Raw genomic sequence first — 23,456 nt, forward strand, 5'->3', positions numbered from 1 at the left:
ACCTATGAGTTGTTCTGATCTCTTTGTCAATAGGCTTGAATGCAATTGGTTCCAATTAAACAAATCAATATTTGTACTCCAGAACATAAATCAATTTTCTGGATAAACGGAGGTCTACATTGAGAGGTTACCTTAATTTATCTAACCCCGTCCCTCTTCTCTGGCACAGCAACAACCCCCTTTTTCTGTTTATTACAAATGCCACTCCACCAAAATCATGCTAGCATACAGTGACTGGTTTTTCCAAACTGAAGCTACCGACAGTACAACAAAGATCTCTTGAGCCTTTCCCTCTCATCCCCACTAACCTTCCCAACTCCCTTACTTTTCAGATTGGCCAGGATGCCTGGAGACCATGAGAAATGGAAGCTGTGTGCGGTACAAGTCCCAATAACCTAACTATGTGAAAAGTCCCCTGTTTCAGGGTGCCCCTCAGTTTGCAGTTTCCCAGCTTGTATTTCTGCAAAGTTGTCCAGAACCAAGTTCACATCCCCCACCTTCTCGTCCTTCAGGGCCCCACAATGAGATTGCAACTAGGTATTGCTGAAACCCGGACCTGAGCAATATCATTGATTGGTATGTTCCATTTCATGCTAGTACCACACCGCTCACTAGGAAACCAGGCTTGCGCCCTAATAAAGCAAGCAGCCGAAAGATTGCTGTCCCGTCATACTGAAAGTAAAGTCAGGTTACATTGCATTTGCAGATGTCCCATGCAGGGACATATTTCACCCTCTTTGCCCAGTTCAACGCACCAGATGAGATTTGTTGACATCCTGGATGTTAACATCCATCATTCGCTCAGTATACCCGTTACCTCTGCATATAGGTTGTATCTTACTTTTCATAGTTTTCCATTTTTCAAAACACTCCCTTTTTGCAGTTTGCCATCATTTTAGTATTTTCACAATGCTTGCTAGGTTCTGTGTTCTCCTTGACAGTGATTTTTCACAAATTATTTCTAGATGACTCTTCTGCCCCCACCCCCAAAACACATTCAATCCAGAAGTTAACATATTTGCCTCTACTGAGGCACACCATGTTATAGCAGTCTTCGTAAGAGCTCAACTGGTCTTTAGAAGCCAAGGAAAGCTAGCTAGCCCCAAATGTGTGATTACCTGAGCCCAGCTTTTGCAGCTGTATCACTGATCAAAACAGGACCGACATGGTTCTCTTCGTAGCAGTCCTTGAAGGTGTAGCGAGATGGCATCAAGCAGGAATGTGCTAATCAATACATCAGTGTAGTATACGGCTACTGCTAGGAGTTATTTGTAATTATGTGCTCCTCTGCCATGGATGTGGCCTCCTAGCACAGGGGTCTTTATTGGAGTGGGACTTACACTGGTAAGTCAAACATTTTGGTGGTAGTATTTTTCAGACTTTTTGTGCAGTCAGACCCTTTTGTTTTCGGTCCGATTGTAACAAACTGACTACACATCCTTTGTCATAGACGGGAACTCAATCCCTGTCTTGAAAGAATTAAATCTTGGGTGTCTACCTAGACTCTTCGCCCTCCCTAATAAATGCGACTGTCTGCGGCAGTTTACACCTACAAACATATCGACGGCTGCAGACCATTCCTGACTGTTGAAAGTTGCATTGCGCTAGCCAGGGCACTGATTCTATCCAGGAGAGACTATTGTAATGCCCTCTTCGCTGGCCCGACCACTGTCACCATTAAACTCCAGGTCATACAAAACAATGTCCCAAGAGCTGCACTGAATATTCCCCAAAAAGTACATCAGCTGCCGGTTTGAGATCGCATTATGTTCAAAACTCCCCATCACGCACAAATGCCTGCAAACGCCACCCCCAAATACCTCTCTAATACATTTTCCAGATCTCCATCCAACAGACTTACTACGGCCCACTCACACCTCCTCTCCATCCCCAAATTAAAATGAGAAACGGCAGGGGGGTCACAGATTCCTAGTCGTGGTTGCAAAACATTGGAATGCCCCCCCAATTTCCCTAAGATCTGCTGCATCTCACTGGTCCGTCTGTAAAAACCTTAAAACATGGCATTTCACGTAAGACCCATAGGCCATTATGCTATCGCCCTGGACGCTTCTAATCACTATGCATGCTAAGCCCCCATGTATCTTTAGGATGACGCCATGGCCCAATCTATGCCGACTGTCTTTACTGTTTCATGTCTTTAAATGTAATCAAATGTGTAATCCGCGCCCAGATGCCCTAGGACTTGGCGCACCTTACAAATGTTAGATAAATAAACATGACTGATGCAGAGTAGATATCCTGTTTTTGAGTGAGCTATAAGCCTGCTATTGGGAAGTAAACCAATACGACTATTGCATATATGCAGGAAATCCTTGTGCCCGCCGAATTTGAGCTTTTAGTGGTTAGGCAAGACTTTGGTAATGTTGCAAGGTAGTTTTCAAGATTGTGTGTGTGCTTGCTTGGCAATAAAAACAGTTGAGCTGATAGTTTAGCTGGGTAACATTTAGACAGGGTTCTAAATTGCTGGGAGCTATTTAGCTCCTGGCTGCTTCTAGTCTAGAAGAGCCTGGTTAGCCTGAGCTACCACAAGCTACTTTTGGCTCCCCAGGCCAACTGGTGCCTTAAAAACATGCATATGCAAACTAAACTAAATATGTGACATTAACTTTGAATATTTTAGAATGTTAAGGAAGAATACCTAGGGTACATCTAGTACTAGCTGATGAACCCGTTGGGCACATCTCCACTTCTACAAACATTAAAGGGACAAGGGACAGGACTGCTTTGTTGCCTCTTCTTATTCCACAGGAACTCCAAGTTCTAAATTGATATTGTTATTCCAACTATATATCCAAATTACTGTATTTTTTTTTCTGGTTTTAGTGGGTCATTAAGTAGCCTATGCTCCATGTGGTAGATCGGGGAACACCTCCAGAGTATCATCTATTTCGTGGTGAAACTGTCTTCAGTACAGCAGGGTATCCCTGGGGAAAGCTCCGAGCCCTAATGGTTCACAGTCTGTCTTTGAGCCTGTCCAAGAATATTGTAAACTGAAGGGTCTCTGTTGTATATTTACGTTCTTCTACCAATCCAGAGTGTAATGGATTTGTAGATCGTGTGAAGCGTATCATAGCTGTGTCCAAACACCCCCCTGCATTTCTCTGACTACACCACTGGGATACTGCCCAGTCCAGTTTAGGTTGGGGGGGGGGGGGAAGGACACGGTTCCCATTTTCACTTCACTTCATTGTACTTATTTAAAGTAGTACTTACATTTGTCACTCTTTCTGTGAAAGCTCCGACACCTTTAATTGTGGGGAGAACATCCTTCTCTTTGCAGGCAGCAACACTTTACCCGAGTTGCAAACCTAATATGGTCCAATGTCCCACCAGCTTTACTACCACCAAGTCCGTCCTCTGCACCATTCCATCAGTGCGTTTCCCTCGGCTCGGTTCTCCTGCCATGCATTTCCCAAGCCTGTATCACCCGGGGTTGCATTGTTTACATGCAGTTACGTTCCACATCTGCACACATTCCCCCCCCCCCCCCCCCCGGCCCTCTCTGCACTGACGTTTTGCAGACATTGTAGCCTCTCGTCCCAGCGGTAGTCAGCTGTCCATGCTTTGCCGTGCCTGTGACAGTGTTACACTGCTGGAAGATTAGGATACTGCCTATTTAAGCCCGTTGTTGTCTCCGTTTTGGGGACAATAATCTGCATTAGGCTGTGCCGTGCTTTCTTAAGAGTACACTGAATGTTAGCATTGGCTGTTCAGTGCTAGTTTGGAAGCACACAATACTTCATGCAAAACATGTGTAGTTTCACTCCGAGAACTAGCGATAAAAGGTCTATTGCATGCTTTTTCTTTTTTAATCCAAGTGATTATTCAGGCCAGGGCAACTGGACTACTTGTTGACCTACGAAACCCCAAAGGACAAACCCACTGGTTCACAACCTTTTGATTATGTAGCTCACAGGGATCTGCAGCTTTCCAGATGTTTTGCACTACGACTCCCAAGCTCCATGATTGACTAGGCTGTTTAGGGCTGATTGAGTTATAATCTAAAACCTCTCGGCAGCCAAAGGTTGTAGACCCCTGGCCTTGGTGGTGCATATGGTATTAACCAACTGACCCTGCATGCTTTGCTCATCTCCGTCCACACCTTTCCTTCTGAGCTGTGCTTCCAAAAAAAAGCCATCCATACACAAAGTAAATGTTCCTTTAAGAACCACCTTTCACAGTGTAAAAATATATATTTTTTAAATGCATATACTCCATCTACTTTATATTTCTCAGTAAAGGACACTTCCACCCCTAAAATGGGGAATGAATGCCATTAACAATGTAGATTTGCAAAGCAGTAATGCGTGGTACTGAAAAAGGAGGATTTTTGGTTCTAATCCGGGACGCCTGGGGCGTCCCGGATTAGAAAACATCCTTTTTCCAAGATGGCCACCATAGAAAGGGAAAGCGGTTGTTCCATTCAGGGCCCCTCTTCGCTTTCCATGGCAGCCTGCAAAAAAGAAACCCTGTTAACATATTACCACGACTACTTTTGTCTTCCCTTTCAAATGTATCCTCATGTCAAACAACTTTATCACAAAGCCAGTCCCAGGTGGACATGGCCACTGTAATCCTATCTTTTGTCCCTTCTGGTCATGGGCAGTAGCCACATTGTGCGGATCATGAGCTTATAACACGACCCCGACAATCTGCCCACTCCCCATAGCTGCAGCCAACCCTTCAGTCAATAAACGTATACCACCACTTTTTTAACGACATCCCAACACTTGTGTAACACAAACACTCCCACATCTCGCCACATAACCAACCCTAATGATATTGTACACCTTTTTTGGATTAGGTTCCTCTCCACCGTAGCCAAATGTGCCCATAAGCACCTACGTGCCGTGACGCAGAACCTGAAAATGAACATACAGCGATGTACAACGTAGCACGTTAAATTTTGAAATAATAATCTGGTTTTTAAAAGAAAACATTAACATTTCAGAATTTGTAAAGTAGTTTTATTTCACAATGAACTGTCAGAGACCATCGGACTATTCCCATTTTCAATCAAATAGTAACATTGTTTCTATGGGTGTCATCGAAAATGTTAATGGTGAGGCACACGTTGTTCTCTTCCCATACACAAAGTATGTGTTTTCGATAAAGCAACTTCTGTGGTTGCACAGTGATTTCCAAGACTTTGCCATGACCTTCGGCTTACACCACCATAAAAGATGTTATGTTACTCCTAATGGCCACTGCTGCGTATGTACAAAGGAGGCCAGCGCGATCATCCCATAAAATTGTGACGGACAGGCAGCCAGTCACGAGCAGTTGCATTTGGCGTCCAAAAAAGCCATTACTCGGCATCTGGAACCATGGCATTCACAGTAAGGCAAGATGTAGCTGGTCGGAAAACTTAAGGAAAAATACGTATCAATACCCAACCTTTAGCAAACAATTTCACTAAAAACGTGAAAACTGATATACAAATCGAAGTTGTCAAACATGACATTTTAAGGAAATATGAGCGTTGAACATGGGTAAATCTAGTGACAGCCTACAAACGCCGAGAATCTGCACTCTCCATAAGTTAAAAAAAAATGACAACTACACAGAAAGATAGTACTTCAGTTACAATGCCAAAAATAATGTTCAAGTAATAACAAATTACATCTCGTGATTTCAAAAAAGAACGTGCAAACTGATACACAAAGCAATTTGGTCAAACGTGACATTTTAAAGAAATATTGGCGTTAAACATGGGTGAGTCTAGTAATATTGATTGTTTATTTGTATAGCGCCTATACACAATGTGTTTCAAAGCGCTTCAAGGAGGGAGGGAAACAAGGGAAAATACAATTACATTCTTACAGGTCCTTGAAGCAAATCAGAATGTGGAAATAACTATCATATCATAACAGATAGTACAAGTGCATGGAACAAATAATGGAGGTGAGAGAGGAAAAAAGGAGACAATACAAGCAGTAGCATTACTATGCCTGACGGCAATTGTTGCAGTGCAAAAATGACAAAAGGAGGGGAGGAAGTGGGGGGGTGGGGAGGGAATGGGAGGGGAAAAGAACAAACAGGTGACTATCTTGAGGATCAATGAACAATCAAGGTAGTGCTAGGAGGAGGGGAGGAGAAGACACGGAGGAGGAGGGGGAGGCAGGCAAGCTCTTTATCAGAGGTCCAGGACAGTGATAAGAGTAAGTGCTTGTAAAAAAGGAGAAAAGGGGGGGGGGAGGGAGGATGGAAGCAGAAGGCAGGCGCTACTATTACTATGCCTGACGGCAATCCCTACAAATGCAGAGAATCTGCACTCTCTGTAAGTGAAAAAAAATGAAAACAGAGAAAGATAGTACTTCAGTTATATTGTCAAAATTATTGTTCTGGTAATAAAAAATTTAAACTCGGTCCGGTGTAGAGTCGTCAAAATTAAAATTTCATGATATTTACCATCTCCATTGTTTTCGGTAAAGTCGGACAGCAATGTATTTGCACCAAAGAATCTTTGTTAACTGATATTTCATGTGCCTTACAAACGTTTTTAAAACATAACCTTATGAAATGGTATTTTTTGCAAACTTTCACTCTCTGCATTCTTACTGAATTATCCCTTTTGCTCAAATCAAAAAAAAAATTGACCCTTATGGGTTCAGTCAGAAGCGTGGGCCTACTGAGCTCGCAACCAAAAAAAGCAAAGCAAGTGACCTTCGCTCAGAATGCAAATACATTCTCACTTTGCGACAACATATGAGAACCGCTACTCCCATACACTTGCAGAACTGCTGTTTCCATCAAACGGTGCACGTGGCTGCCTCAGATTTCAAACTCGAGGACGCCAGTCTGACTGCAATATTATTCTAAATAGATTGTAACACAGACACAGTAATTCTTCGCCGTATATTGAGCACCAACTTTCAATTTACTGTATGACTTTGGTGACAAGAAAACACCACTTTTTGACTTCATGCTGCCACATCCCCTCCCTGTCTCATTAACGCTCACCTTCCGAAACAGTATTTCATAAGTGTAACAAGTGCAATGGTGTCACGTTTTTTGAGTTACCGGCGATGTCCGCGTACACCAAAACACGAATGAAAGGTGGCGGGCACAGAGAAACAATCTGACGCACTTCACGCTGTTCCACAACCAATCAGTGAACGCGCCACATGATCGCGGACATGACGCTACAGATTAGCAAATCGGTTTCTTGTCCGCAGAGCGAACAGGGAAGTGTGACCGCGGAGCGGACATAGATATCACAATATTTTTTAGACATACTTTTTGGTCATTTTAAAAAAAACTACTGGACGGATTGGCACCAAATTTACAAAAGCACGCTTTCGGGACCAAGGTCTTCCTCCTGCCGCAGATTTGGTGAAAATCCGTCCAGCGGTTTGGGCTGTAGGCGTGCGCAAAGTTTTTTTTTTTTCCCCCATTCATTCTATGGGAAAAGATGTTTTGGTACCCCCGAACCCCCCCTTATAAATTTCCCCCCCTGGACCAAACATCACCAAACTTTGCAAAAAAAATTTGGTGAGGATTCGTCCAGGGGGAGCGAAGTTATAAGACGCCCAAAAAGTGCTCTTCCTATGGAAACAGCAACTTAACCATAACTACACAGCCACTAGCGTGGCTGTGTAATATATATCTATCATTGCACTTAAAACTGCATGAAGTTTGCGATTGTAACACAATGGTTACATGCAGCTTTCCTTGATATTGCGCTTATTAGACAGCTTTGGTTAGCGTTTGTAGGACGTGAATGCTATGTTAGACGATAAATGTAACGTCTATTGCGCTCAGAGAATCACTTCAGCCTAGTTTCTATGGTAGCCTGTCTTCCCACCTAGAAGATTGCACTTGGTAGACCTAATGGTAACCAGTCCATAGTGCCTAGAAAAGTCTACAAATGTAGCTTGCTTTTCTTCCTCGCAGAAGATCAGATGACAGAGGCAGCTCCATCTGTGCTTAAGGTATGTATAAGTGCTCCACTTCAGTGGACATCTGCTGCAGGGTGGCTATCAATCCACGCACTCTAGAATGCAGCTATGACAAATTCGGTCTAGCTGGTCACATAACCGCTTCGCACTGATACACCAGACTTGCCTCAACGCCTCTGCCATTAGAATACAGCGACAGCCTACGACAAATTCGGCCTATCTGGGTACATATCGAATCTCCAGCACTAGTGCTCTGCCGTGACCTCCCTCAGCACCTGTCCACATGCCAGACTTCTTGGGTTGCTTCCTGGAGCCTATCCAACCCTCCTAAGTCCTAATCAAGGCCAAATGAACACATGCACCTTAAGCCTCCTCTTAGAACGTTGCCACAACTGAAGTTTCGGTCCCCGAGGCCGTTCCTACTACAAAGCGCATTGGGGCTATATACTATGATACATTAGGTAACCGAAAACAAGTTGAACTGGGTGAAAGCCATCAAAGACATGTTGAGTTATAAGACCATGCAATGCTAGACACATGGTCTGGTCTTGCCCCTTTTGCCTAATTTACTCTGGTTATATACATTTACTACTGTAGTTCTCCCAAAGTAACACACGTTGGTGGCTGCTGTGAATAGGTTATCCGATCTGTTTACTATGACACGATATAACAATTAAAGGTTAAGAGTAAGTTTAAGGGAGAAGATTGGTTTGAAGTCCAGTTTGCTGTGGGCATTGCAAAGGTTTTTTTGCCAGCTTCTAATGCCAGTTAAAGTGCAAACCGTGCTAAAATGGACAGTAGAATGTAGAAGAGGTATGTGTCAAGATGGTCTAATTTTAAATCTGATCTTGATCACAGAAGATTGTCTGAAGTGTTTCTTTAATGGTGGTTGTCCCAGTTTGCTTGGCAGGAATCTTGGTTCTTCTGCATTTTTGTGGTACGTGTACCCAAAGTACAAATGTTCAGTCTTATGAATGTATGGTTAGTATTGGGTGTTCTGACATTCTATGCAGCATGGCATTTTCTCCCTTCTCCAGCATTGGATTTGCATGCTTTGAATATTTCCAGTCTTAGGCTGGGAATCCTCTGTATCCTCAGTATTACATTATAAACAATAAAGGGAAAAAATGGCTCACTTTTGTAACCCATCATTGTCCTTTTGGGTGCATTCAGCCTCTCCCAATGGATGTCTATCTAGCCCAACCCTGGAGGCCATCTTGAGATTCTAACTGCACGTCATGCTGAGGAGTTCTCTTAACCCTTTTCTCCGGTGAGAGAACTGTTCTCTACAAAACCATAATACAGCTTAACCAGGAACATCCTTCCTTCATCAGACAAGACCTAAACCTTCTTACATCAGTAAAGTGGGAAGGGATTAAAATGGAGCATAAATTCAAGAAATCTCTCTTGAAACCATGTGAGATAAGAACTTTGACGGTCATAAGCGTATTGGGTGCATTTATTGCTTCTACCGAAATCATAAACAGGAGGATTGTACAATTTGCCATTCTTTCAGTGCAAAAACATTGAAAGAGATGCAAAGGCCCATTGTGTGTTGGCTGAACGAGGGTAAGTAGCCTCCTTCAGAGACAGAATCCCCAAAGCGTGGCTGTTAGAGGTTCTATTAAACCCTATGCTCATAAGAGCCAGATCTGAAGAGAGACTTCCATCCTCTTCTAACAAATCAAAAGCCAGAAAAACCAGGCCTTGCCGCGAAGCATGCCCATTAGGCGACACACTCGAAGACCATCTCAACAACAGGCGAAGTAGCACACGAGTGAATCCGAGAAGACTTAGTCGACAATGAATAAATCTGCCAAGTCAACATCACTGTCAAACTTGTGACCCCTTTGCCGACAACCCCATCGCTGATGGCGACCTCGTCAACGGTGTATGGGTTATCATATGCTAATCTACAACAAAAAAACTGCGTCTACCACTCGTCGATTATCCCACGCTTGTCCACAACAAACATCTTTTGACTACCACTCCTTCGACCTCGTAGTTTGTGCATAAGAGGATCACAAAACCTTCATCGTCACAGCCATGCAAGAAGGCAACTAAGGCCCAACAAACATCAATTTCACTGTTAATGGTGCCAGCACAAAAGGACATGTTGACTGGTCAGTCAAAATAAAGGGGAGTTAAAGGGACTGGTGCAGCAGCCTACAGAGCATGCTTGAAGACATGGCTCCTCTGCCCCTTTGGGAGCCATCTGTAAGCCTACAAATTCCATTAACATTGCTTAAATAACCTATCTAGAAGGAATTTGCACCAGAGAACAAGAGATCCACTTTGCTGTCTCCATTCTCCTCCATCTTGCCAGAAAAAGTAGACCACCAAATAGTCTCGGAATTTGAACAGGGTTACTCACCTGTCTTCTGATTATTCACACCCATGCCTCCTCAAAGGCAGGGCACCCCACCATCAAAGCCGGTAGCCCCACAGCCAAGACCAGTGGCTCCACAGCAAAATCCAGATATTGTTATTGAGCATTTATATAGCGCCCTATAGATCATTGGTATGATCTGAAAGCGCTTGTGGGTTGAACGCCCTGGGGGACCGCAGTCCAGGTCAGTCGATAGAGTAGGGTAGTATAGGGTGCTTGGGTGCACTCCATGTGGGTGCAACAAGTGTGATTGCCTGATGGTAGCTGCATCGTAACATTAGGTGGATTGATGGTGAGAGATCGGTCAAATGTGTGCAGTCAGGTGTTTGGTTTCAGTGATCTGCATTCTGACGACATTAAGCCTGTGTAGAATGTTTGTGTGCAGCTAGGCCGAAAATAAATATTTTTTTCTTTTTTTTGTTTTCTTTTAAATGTGTATATACATTTTTTCATGGGTTATAGCTGCGTTCTAGCAGGATGTTTAGGTGCTCATGGAGTATTGTTCTTGTGTGCAGCTAGGCCGAAATTGATCGAAGGGGTAATGCTGCGCTCAATTTTGCATTGGTGTAAAGTAGAGTGAGCATAGCGGTAGGAGAGGCGAGTGTTTAGAGTGGATGATTTATTACTCGTAGAAGACCACTGTTCCTGGATTACATTCTGTATCTGGACGAGCTGGCTGTGGTCTCCCTCGGGTTTTGCGGTAGCGTCACTCTGACATAGATTCAAAGGTAGGTACTACCTGATCTAGCCGACGCCCTGCTACAGTCTTCCAGCACCACCGACCTCAGATAGACCCTTGACCAGCTAATCCTTTGACTCTTGGCTTAAAGAATCACTACGTCCGCTCACCCACGCCCGCACCATCTCGCAATGGACCGTCCCCTCAATAGTTAACGCCTCACCTGAAGACTTTCAAAAACTAAAATAACACTCTTGAGCGCAAATGGTGAACATCACTCTCGGCAGATCTACCGTAATTACAAATCCGAGATCAGTAAGGCAAAAAAGGCCTATTACAACAAACTAATCCTGAACTGTCGCGACAGCAGCAAAGAGCTCCACAAGATTATCTCTGAATTCGTGAAACCCACTTGCACCACTACCCAGACCTCACCCACACAAACGCTCTGCGACTCCCTCTTGCTCCATTTCTGCACATCACTAGACAGGATGGCAACCCTTAATACCAAACTTATCACTTCGATCGGTGGGGGTGTGGACTACAAAATTCATTTTACCAGGCAGCAGGGCCTAGGGGAGGGCCGTGATCTGAAGAGACCCATAACACTCACCTGCGACACTGAAAAAAGTAGTTAATCCGCTGATGCTACTGTATCTGCAAGTATTATCTTTGCTCCAAAAATTGGTATCTCAGCTGGATAAGAGATTACCGCTGACACAGGAACTAGTGCTACGAGAAGGGAAACGCCTTCACGCTCCAGAGGTACCAGGCCCATCCAGAAAACACTACCCTATGTATAAAAACACCTATTCCAAGATCGCCAGATAGGTCAGCAGAACGGAAGGGGAAATTATCACCATGTACATCCCCGCATAGGAGATGATCTCCACACAGGCCGATGTCAAAGCCAAGAAGACATCCCCTACAAGATCTATAGTGAGGGACTGAGGCACACCAGAGTGGCTACAGAAATCTCCACAGGCTTCGCCCATTAGACTTTGTTCCCAACTTAAAGAACTGGAAAAAGGTGAGCTACTGACGACGGACAGGGATGGGGATGGGGATGGGGGTGGGGATGTGTTGGATACAGATTCCACTTAAACCCATTCCCTGCCACGGGATGACTGAGATAGTGGCATAGATCCCATACCAGTGAAGAATTTGGATTGACACCATCAAAGCAGAAAAAGGCGGTGTCCTTTTTTGATCTGATGCACACTAAACGCAAATCAGTTACCTGAATACCAATCGTGGATCACGTCTGGGAGGAAGGTCTCCTCATGAAAAAAAGTTCTCTGAACTGCCACTCAAGGGCATGCTCTAAAAGAAATTCAGGGCACAGGTTATCTCTCCCAAATGCTTGACCTATAAACAGACTCTGGGATCGGTGGTTTCAGCAACAGCAGGGAGGCAGTCGCACCCCCCAAGGCACCAAATGCTCCACCAGAAAACAAAATCTGAAAGGTGGATGCTTTCGAAAAGAAAGTGCTAGCTATTGGAGCAACGACAGTTAAAGTGGCAAATTGGTTGGCTATCATGGCACACTATGACCAATACTAGAAAGCTTACTGGATGATCAGCGCAAGGAGGCTCTTGCGATACTGCATGAGGGAGAAGTGTCCAACCACATCATTAATAATGGGGCAGTGTTGCACAGACATGCATGGCTAAAGTGTACAGACGTACAAGCCGAAGTGCTCGACATGCTGTTTGAGGGGAGACCAGCTATTCGGTCTGAAAATGTTTTGGGCACTAAAAGCCTTAAAAACTGATACACTGCAACATCTCCAATCCAAAACACTTTTCGACCCTTTTAGTGGTGCATCAGGACGTTCAAGGACAGCAAGGGGAAGCAAAGCCTAGCAAAGGGAGGTACTATTCCCAATGGTACAGAAAGACATATGAATATAAGCAAAAGACTAAAGCATCTCAGAGAAGGCCAGGAGTAACCCCCCAAAAAGGGAGACGGCAATAACAGGACTGACACACCGGACCCTCAACGCCCCACAAATCGAGTGCAGGTGGGAGGAGTAGGAGGGGGAAGGGAAGGGGGGAAGCCCCCTTGCGTCACAACCTTTTGGTGTGGTGGAGCCAAGCATGGTTGCAGAAACTGCAACACTCCGAAGTGGAGGACAGTCATCGGAGACACCAGTGGGCTGGCGAAATGGACAACAGGGAAAGCCATTGTCTGGACTGGCTGGAACTTGCTGTGGCCCGCGCCATTACGCCAGGAACACGGTCGGTGAGCGCTGTAGGCTCCCAGCTGCTGCTGTGCATCAAATCTGAGAAGGATGCAGAGTGAGGGGCAAGCAAGAAATCCGAGCGGCAGGGAAGGTTCAAGCCAAACGAGAAACCCCAGCGAGTGCTGAGCCCCGCAAGGTCTACCCTGAAGAACACGGGTATCTGGGTATGCTGGAGGCCGCCGGGAGGACTCGTCCTACAGAGCCGATAATTGGTAGAAGTGTAATACTCTTCCTGATGTTTGTCAATCTGCTTAGAATCACATGCTGTGCATAGTCTGACATCCAGTGGTAACCGCAGAGTATTGCATCGTGTCTTTCGAGAATCGAAAGGGGACGTCGACATGGGGCATGCCTGTAACACTATCCCTACGTGACGTGTAGTGTACCCGAGATCCCTCACACGTCGAGGTCCCTGAGATTGTTTTTTTCCACCTAGATAACTGGTCGCCCTTATGCGGAGTTCGTAAAGAACATTGCTATTGTCCAATGATCTTTGGTTGAGTAATTCTATAAAGATAGTTCAGATCACCCCCTCCCGTCCCTTGTCTCGATGGTGTCTGTTTCCGCCGAAGACCTGCGAGATTCAATGGACGGTGATCCTGTCAGCGTTGCCGACCACGTGGCTGGGCCTTCCGCCGGCCTATTCAGTAGGGAGAGTGGGGTCGGGTGGACATTTCTTTTCACTGAAAATGCCTTTCCCTTTCTTCCCTCTTTCCCAGTTGGTCTTAGTCACTCTGTGTAACCTCGGCTATGGAGAGGACTCATTTAGATTTTGCCCTATTTGTAAGAGCCAATTCCCATGGAAGGATAAGCACAGGCGGTGTAACCGGTGCTTGCTGCTTGATCACAGAGGAAGGGTATGCGGCCTGTAAGCTCCTCCGCACCAAGACTTTGCCGGGACTTCTCCCACTGCTGCTACCACCAAATGTGACGATGGCGAGAGTGACTATCAGACCTCCGAACCGGAGGTTGTTCACCTTTCGGCGGAACACCCGTGTTCCACATCTGTCCCCGGCCCCGATAAGCCTGGGGAAGTCACACCCCGGTGACAGACGGACACCTGCATGGCACTAAGCACACAACCCCTAGCCTTACTTCGACTAACGCTCCTAACGATTGGGCAATCCAAGACAAAGGGCGCTACCCCAAAAACACATAGTTCTGTCGATACGCATCACAGGAAGGTGTATGGCGATGATAAACCGAGGACTCAAGACAGGGCCTTACCACCGCCAACAGTTATGGCACTACCGGAAAAGGTGGCCGATGGGCAAGGCCCCGGTTCCGCCGAAACAGACTCCCTTACAATCGTCAGATGTACTTGCGCGCCTCCTGACTGGTGAGGAGGTCGAGGTTAGCCTGGGAAGAATTGTGGCTGCCGATTCTCAAAAACTGCAATCTAGGGACTCTTCGAAAGTTTCTGAAAGGCCCAAAGATCCGTCAAGATCCAAGGAGAGCGTTCAAAAGTCAAGAGAAGGACACAGATACCCCACCTTCATCGGTCCCGCCAGAGGACTTCTCTGAAGGAAAGAAAGGACATTCTTGGACATTAAGGCACAGATCTCTACGTTTTTCGACAGAAGACTGAGACACCTTTCCACCCGTAGACTGTTCTAGGTTATCAGTCTGGACTAGGGAAAAGTTTGAGGACTGCATGGAAAGGCTGGACAAGTTATTCACGTGCATAACAACCTACACCAAGGAGGCCAGGGGAGGAAACCCCTGCTAACCCTAGAGCTAAATTCCCAAGGCTTTTTGACCCCTCTTTAGAAGAGGACATATATAATTATGACCTTAAAGAAGAAGACATTCCACCAGTTCGTGTACAGGAAAATCCTTTCTCTAACGAAGATGGACATGATGAGCCCATTGAAGATGAGCCCATTGAAGGCTGGGGGGGGGATGACCCAGATGCGGGTGACCCTCAACCATGACCGTCCCCAGAGCCACAAGACCCAGACCCAGATATTCTGGCTTTGGACTCTCTTTAAAATGCCCTTATAAGAAATCCCTCTCCTATTGATGATCAACTGGCATTTAACGTAATGTTACGTAAGCCAGCTGATCACTTTAAAATTGCCACTGACGAGGCAGCACCTGAAGCCGACTTCGTTGAAGACTTATTCAAAGAGGAGCCGCCAACCAGCCAGGCCATACCTCTCCTTGATCAAAAAATGCCTGGCTCCATCCTTACACAGGCTCTTACGAGAGGTGTAAACCCAAGAATTGAAGAACTTTCGCCCTTCTCCCTCAGACCATATATGTGTATATATATATGGTCATTCCACCCCAGATTCTTTGGTAGTCTCTACCACAAGAACAGGGGTCCCTTTGTCAACCAGCGAGGCACTCCCTGACAAAGAGAAGGAAAAGTATTTTATTCCCTGGGTAAGAGGGTTACCACAGCAACAGCGTACTATACGCATATTGCCAATAACACCACTTTATTGCCCAGTTACGCAGATGCGCAATGGGCTTTAATACAAGAAGGCCTACAAGAGGCTCCAGAACCTCTACGGACCCTTCCACTTACCACAGTCTCTTAAGGTAGGCAAGTTAACCAAAGCATTTTAAAGAACACTTTGGATTCTGCCGAGACGGCCAGTCGAGCCCTCGCTCGGGGCATTCTCCACAAAAGACGCGCATGGCTCTGAAATTCAGGGTTTAAGCCTGAAACACAAGCGTCTCTTATAAACAAGCCTGTGGAGGAATCCAACTTGTTTGGAAAGGTGGTCGACAAGGCCTTAGAGACTACGAAAAAAGAACATGAAACCCTAAAAGGTCTGGACCAAATTACTCCGATCCTCCACAAGGCGAGGATTTGGAAACCGAAGGTTTTTTCGTGGCCAACGCTCCACTCATCAACAATACTCTTCAGGAAACAACTGGAACTCTCCGCAAGGGACCAACACTTAAATACCCTGTGCCCCCAAAGGGACAGCGCCATGGTAAGGAAAGGGGCAGGAACCCTACCCCCAGAGGTTCTTCTGCCTCAGGCTCCAAATGACTCGAAGATTTGGGTCCCCTGCCATCCCTCCCCGGTCGGGGGCCCTCTGACATCATTCCTTCAGGCATGGGAGGGAATAACCATGGACCAGTGGGTGCTAAAGTTCAACCAATCCCAAAAATTCACACCTCCACGACAACGAAAACTAACACCAGAACATCTCTTCATACTTCTTCAAGAAGTCGAGATACTGGAACAACAAGGAGCCATAGAGATTGTACCTCTATCACAGGTAAAAGAGGGTATTTATTCGGTGTACTTCCTTGTACCCAAAAAGGATCTAACCATGCGTCCTGTTCTAGATCTGCACCCAGCGAACACATTTCTAAGACCACAAAAATGTTGCATGGTCACCCTGCAGGAAGTAATTCCTCTGCTCACAAAGGGGGATTACATGGGAACTCTGGATTTGAAAGATTCATACTTTCATATTTCAATGTTTCCATGCCACAGAAAGTACCTCAGGTTTATGATGGAGAACAAACATTATCAGTTGAAGGTACTACCCTTCGGCATAGCATCTGCACCAAGGGTATTTACAAAGGTACTAGCAGTAGCGCAGCACACCTGCGCAGGCAATCCATTCCAGTATATCCTTACCTCGACAACTGGCTCATAACGGGGGACTCTTACGTAACCTGTCTGGCAAATACCCAAAAGACTATCAACGAGAAAAAATCCAGCTTAGACCCCAGTCAAGTCAAACAATTCCTAGGGGCTCTAATTCGAACAAAGGACGAGAGGGTTCAAAACATGTTATTTCAAATCCCTCACTATGTAGCCAGTCGAGGGGTAACAGTACGCAAGGCTATGCGTCTGCTAGGTATGATGGCGTCATGGATCTACTTGGTTCCTCATGCGCGCCTGCACTCAATGCAAGAGTGGCTAAGCAACCAGTGGTGTCAGGCCAACGGACAGTGGGACCATTTAGTAGTGGTCTCGCCGGCCCCAGTTCTCTCGCTATGGTGGTGGTCGAGGGAGAACCTCTTGAAAGGGAAATCCTTCACCACCCCCGCAGTGGAAGCCACTCTAACTACAGGCGCCTCCCTTACAGGGTGGGGAGCCCACCTGCTCCAGCAGACAGTTTGGTCACCAGATATAGCGTCCAACCACATAAACCTGCTGGAACTGATGGCAGTGTTCAAAGCAGTGAAAGCTTTCGAAACGCAACTACAGGGAAAGACTATCCTAATCCTCACAGTACCACGGGCATGTACAATCTGAACAAACGGGGAGGCACTCATTCGCCCTGGCTGTCCAAACTGTCACAGAACATTTGGAAGTGGGCTCTCAAATGCAATGTGTTCCTGTTATCACAACATGTTCCAGGGGAACTCAATCTTCTGGCAGACGTACTCAGCAGAGACTTTCTGTTGCCCAGGGAGCACGAATGATGATTACACAGAGACATCGTCCCCAATGTTTTTGCACAATGGGGTTTTCCCGAGATCGATCTGTTCACGACCCTGGAAATGCCCAATGCCTCCAGGTACCCCCAGAACCGATCCAAGGGTAACACTCTGGATAACATGGTCAGGGAAATTGTGTCTACGCTCCCCCCCCATCCCCTCCCCCGACTCCCCTTCTCAACAAGATCGTGCACAAGATGCACCAGGAACCAGTCACAATGATATTGGAGGCCCCCATGTGGGCCTGCCAACCCTGGTTCGCTCATCTGATAGAGATGTCCCTATCTCCTCCAGTCAAACTGCCTTGCCCGCACAACATGCTGTCGCAAGACAAAGGGGAGACGCTTCACCCATGCCCGCAGACATTGAACTTAGCGGCCTGGCTCCTGAGGTCATAGAATTCGGACACCTGCAGCTCCCTCAAAGATGTATGGACATTCTCAGGGAGGCAAGGAAACCTAACGCTAGATATTGCTATTCTAGTACATGGAAACGGGTTTGTCATCTGGTGTAACTCAAAGAGCATCAACCAATCGACTGCTCTCCCACTCACATTGTCCTATACCTAACTCACTTACTTGATTCAGGACTAGTCTTCCACTCAATAAAGGTGCACCTAGCGGCACTTTCAGCATATACATCACAACAGAAGGTGTCATGGTGGAAGATACCAGTGATTAAGGCTTTCATGGAAGGGGTAAAAAGAATTTGCCCTCCCATTTCTAACCCAGCTCCCAGATGGTACCTAAATGTGGTGTTAACTAGGCTTATGGGAGCTCCTTTCGAGCCCATGCATAAAACAAGTCTTGAGAACCTCACCCTCAAGACTGCTTTTTTAATAGCAATCACCTCCATTAAGAGGGTAAGTGAACTGCAGGCACTCTATTCTAGATCCCTTTGTAACCGTTCACAAAGAAAAGGTGGTTTTGCGCACTCACCCTAGATTTGCGCCTAAATTAATTTCCAAGTTCCATGTGAACCAGTCAATAGAGCTACCAACGTTCTTTCAAAATACCTCAAGTCTGGGTGAAAGAACCCTGCACACACTGGATGTACGCAGAGCTGTCATATTCTAAATGGAAAGAACTCATCCAATAAGGAAGACTAATCAGTTTTTCGTGTCAGTGGCTACAGGAAAAGGAAATGCAGTCTCCAAATCCACTATTTCTAGATGGATTGCCAATTGCATTACACTCTGCTACTATCTTGCTAAGAGAGAACTGTCCTTCAAGCCTAGAGCACATTCCACTCGTGGCACTTGGCCGTCCATAGCATTCATTGCAAATGTTCCCCTTCAGTCCATTTGCAAAGCGGCAACCTGGAGTTCTGTACACACCTTTACAAAACACTGTTGCCTAGACATTCTAGGTCTGATTCTCAGGTGGGACAGGCAGTACTAAGACATCTTTTCACTACTGTTCCTTCTCACAACCCACCTCCAACTCTGGGTACTGCTCGCTAGTCTATGCACAGCATGTGATTCTAAGCAGATTGACAAACCTCAGAAGACATGCATTACTTACCGTGAAAGCATTTCTGATGGTTGTATCTGCTTAGATTCACATGCGCCCACCCTTCCTCCCCACTGGGATGGAAGGAACATAATCGTCTTACTACTTTCTCTCTCTTCTGTACTCGCGATAGTCAGAAGGCTCACTCTTGGCAGAAAAAATACAATCTGAGGGACCTCGACGCGTGAGGGATCTTGGGTACACACACGTCACATAGGGATAGTGTTACAGGCACGCCCATGTCGATGTCCCCTTTCGATTCTCGAAAGACAAGATGCAAAACTCTGCGGTTACCACTGAATGTTGGACAATGCACAGCATGTGAATCTAAGCAGATGCAACCATCAGAAATGCTTTTACGGTAAGTAATGCATGTCATATCCCTGACAATTGAACTAGTTTCATTGCAGCTTCTGAACTTGCTTAGTTATGGTTTTGAACAGCCGACCTTCAGTGTTTTTCCCCTAGGAACCGAGTTCAACTATTTGGCTGTTATGTTTGCTGAGGCTGAATCACAACATTGATTACATCACTGCTGGTTCTTTAAGGTTTCCTTGAGGTGTAAACGAGAATCTGGGGTTCTACATTATATTTTGTGCACCTTTATTGATTCTTTGTAGCAGCAAAGGCAGCAAACATTCCATATGGGTAGTCCAGGCCATTCTCCATCAGAGCCTAGGTTGAAGAAAAACTCCTTAACCAGTTTTCTGTGGTTCCATGGTTAGTTTGTTGCACAGAGACTTTGAAATTTGTCAAGAACTTGGAGTTGTGATTCACACTTCTCATCTGCGCTGACCTTGGGATTGTTTTGAGGTGTTGGCAAGGAAAATCTCGACTTCAGTCTTGTGTAGGTCACGTTTCAGTATTTTTTTCTGGTGATCCATGAATTCATGTGTGCAAGACCTCTTGTGATGTTGGTGTCTCTTCATTGGCAAGTGCTGCTGTGAATATGAGTAGTATTTGAGCCTGATCCTTTGCGGTACTGCGCAGATTATGATGCTTGTGGTTTAAAAAACAACAAATCTGTCGGTCAGTAGCTATTTAGCTCGTAAGGAAGGAGGTAATCCATTGTAGCAAATGTTGCCCAGTTCTGCTTCCTGAAGTCTTTTGATGAGTTGGTGTCAAATGCTGTAGAGATTTCTAAGAGTATGAGGGTGGAGTTGCTGATAGCATATGTGAATCTCCAGGTCGTTCTCTGTGGAAAGGAGTGCTGATTTGGTACTTCCATAGGCCTGATGCCTTCTTCGGCATGACCCAGTGTGTATGTATGGCTCAGTGCTTCAGGATCTGCTTATGTATGTAGTGTGGCTGTCCATGACTTTTGCTGGGAAAGGTGTTGATCGCATGGTAGCTTGTTTCTTGGTTTGTTTTAGAGACGTGGTTTAGTGCTGGCTGTCTTGAAGCATCATGATACGATTCACTAGTGAGTATTTGAGCTCCTAGTAGAGGTCAGCAGGTACATCCTTGCTAAACAAATGTCTGGGGGTTGAGTGGGGCAGGGGTCAGGTGCCAGTTGGCGAGCCAGCTTTGTGGCTTTTATCAATCCAGTTTCAAGAATTCCTGTTTAGTGTTTTGGAGTAGTTGAGCGCCAATGGGCTTGGTGTTGGGTCTTTAAAAGGTGGTTCCTTATTCATATGTTCCCAATTTAGCTGTGGCTTCTTGGATGGTCTTTACTAGCTTTTGGAACTGTTTAGTGAATTTGTCTCATAGTTTGAGAAGGTGCTGAGTTTTTGTGGATTTTTAATTTTGTTGGTTATTATGAAACATTTTTCTGAAGTGACGTTGTTCTAATGCGTTATGCATAGTGGAGCTTCTTTGCCCATAGTGCACCCCTTTGTAGTATTGTACATGGCAGCCTTGTCTTGTTAGTTGCAGCTTTTTATCCAAACCTGTGCCTATTTCTGTTTTGTCTGCTTCTTGTTTGAAGGGGTGAATTGTTTCATGGTTGGCTAGTGAGTCCAGTGTTTTATATGTCAAGGATCTGTGCTGCGTAGTCTCTGCTGTGGGGCCGCTAGTCTAGGTTTGGTGTCCATTCTTGTTTAAATATTCCAAGTTAAGTTTTAACTTCTGTTTATCGGTTCTCGTCTCCCGTTTGGAGGGTGCGGGTTGGCTTTTCCATCACAAAGGGTACCATGAGGTGGCCTCTCCACAATAAGTGGATTGGTGGGAATTTAGTTGTTGGACCCTCCTTGTGAAAAATCGTGACGTGATGCTACAGTGAGTAAAGAAAGTCTGTGCATTGCGCACTAGTTGACGCTATGCTCCGTGCGAGGGCTTGAAGTGCCTTGTATTTAGAAAAAGGATTAGAACAGTGCAGATACTTTGTACCACAGTGCATATTAATTTTTTTGATTATTTACTTGACTCAATTGTTAGAATTGGTTTCAAGAAGAGAAGCTCCTTATTTCTCCCGTCTTGAGGTTTCCGGATAAAAGTTTATAAGAAAAGATATATAGTTTTCCTTCTTCAAGTCTGGCTGACTCTTCCCAAATAGTCGTTGCATATTAATGCATTCTGGAACTGGATCATTTGTGAATGGTGGATTGACAACCAACGTGTCCAGGTTGGAAGCAGTCAAGTTTATTAAAAAAAAAATAGTTTTATAGCTAGATTGAAAAACATTGTATCATCGTTTTGAGTTCAATTTCACCAAAGCAACCTTCATCTACTGCTTCGTTTTCACTCATTTTAAATATGGGAGATAAAACGACCGCTTGTTTAGGAGACTTGTGCTCCTGATTTGGTGCCACCTTACCAATGGTGCAAGCATTGAGACGTACGTGACAACCATAATTTCGCTTCCCTAATTACCATATCAATCGCAACATGTTAATTGCAGAAACTAGAGATGCACCCTAGAGAGGCATGCCTTTTGTGTTAATCGGAGGTGTAACGGGCCTTATTCTTAGTGTACAAAATGTCTAGAAGGTCAATACCAGCACACATACAGGACATTTTACTAAATCTGACCCGTGCTGGTGTTCAGCCGAGTGTTGCCTCTTTGGTTATGGTGTTAGCCAGCAGGCATGTAGGGATCTGCTTTAAGAATCTTATTAGAACTCTGTGTTGAAGTATAGTACAATTGGGTGCTTGTGCTCTACCGTGAGGATGGTGACGGGTGTCTGAATCTCTGAACTTGGGTGGGTCTGTAGGCTGCCAGTCTATAAATAAGCTGGAAGGATAGATTTGCTTGGATAGGAACTACCTTTTTAGATTTCCATATCACAGAACATAGGGTCAGGATTCATAGTTTACTGAATACCTTTGTGTGCTTGGTAGGTACTCCCAGTCGAATTTGCTAATGCATTATCAGTATTTATGAGGACCTTGAAGAAAGCCCAGGCGTTACGGAGCCTGGATGTGTGACTATAAAAAGTAGCACTAAACCAGTTCCTGCCACCTTCTGATGACCAGGCAATAATTTTTTTTCTCTAGGATGCATGGTTTTTGTGACTTTTAAATAATGTGTTTACAGTGGACCAGAACTAAAATGGGCTGCTGGTGAAGGTTAAGCCGAGGAATAACGTTACCTTCTTGCAGTGGGTTAAATCAGCAGATCTGTGTTGTAGTGCGTCCTACTGGCCCTATCCATGCTTCATCTGGTTCAAATGACATCCTTGTGAAAAGATTTTAGAATGGATCTGAGTTCTTTCTTAATGTTAAATAAGCCCTTTTGTTGCCCTCTCCATGACAGCATTTGTATTACACTCGGATGATGCAGAGTTGTGGTCCTAATGGGGCCTAATGCTGGTCCGATGTTCAGTTGGTAATAGGTTTTTCTAAACAAAAGTAAACTTTTTCAATTGTAGGCAAATTTGAAGAAAAGGAGGACCGAGTACCAAAACTGGAGCATATAAACAACCTGGGTTTTATGTGCAGCCTCAACTTGGTGCTGAATAAGAAGGATTTGCTCAAGATGGAACTATTGGTCCTGGATTGTTTCAACTGGAATCTGTGTCTGCCAACTCCAGCGCATTACATCGACTACTACCTCATCCTTTCTGTCTGCGAGAGTGACCTGCACAACGGCTGGCCCATCACGTCCCTGGCTAAAATCAAGGTCTTCATGGAGAAGTACACTCACTACTTCCTGGAGGTTTCTTTGCAAGGTACGCCATGTGGGAAGTGCTTCCAGCAGCCTTTTGAGAGGAAGGGAAGGTTTTAAGCATGGAGGGAGAAATGGGATGGAGGTGAGAGTTGGCGAACTCTGGAGGGCAGCAAGCAGTTGCACTGAAAGTAGAATTATGCATTTATGTGCATTTTTCCAGTTTTGAGGGGGCTCGGTTATTATGG

At 45.3% G+C, this 23,456-nt stretch overlaps 1 protein-coding gene and 1 non-coding gene across 2 annotated transcripts in view; both read left to right on the forward strand.

The window, feature by feature from the left end:
- The window catches only part of CCNJL (cyclin J like), a 124,480-nt gene that overhangs the window by 77,481 nt on the left and 23,543 nt on the right, over positions 1-23,456 (forward strand). Inside the window, exon 4 of the mRNA XM_069653898.1 lies at positions 22,973-23,272. Within this exon, the coding sequence (XP_069509999.1) occupies positions 22,973-23,272 (300 nt within the window). The remainder of the gene's footprint in view (positions 1-22,972; positions 23,273-23,456) is intronic.
- Positions 3,560-3,757, forward strand: LOC138448220 (small nucleolar RNA SNORA74). Its single transcript, XR_011260063.1, has one exon. It is a non-coding gene; the product is annotated as a small nucleolar RNA SNORA74 (small nucleolar RNA).

The sequence above is a fragment of the Ambystoma mexicanum genome, chromosome 3q (genome assembly GCF_040938575.1).
Source record: "Ambystoma mexicanum isolate Mex_15411 chromosome 3q, UKY_AmexF1_1, whole genome shotgun sequence".
Lineage (NCBI taxonomy): Eukaryota > Metazoa > Chordata > Amphibia > Caudata > Ambystomatidae > Ambystoma > Ambystoma mexicanum.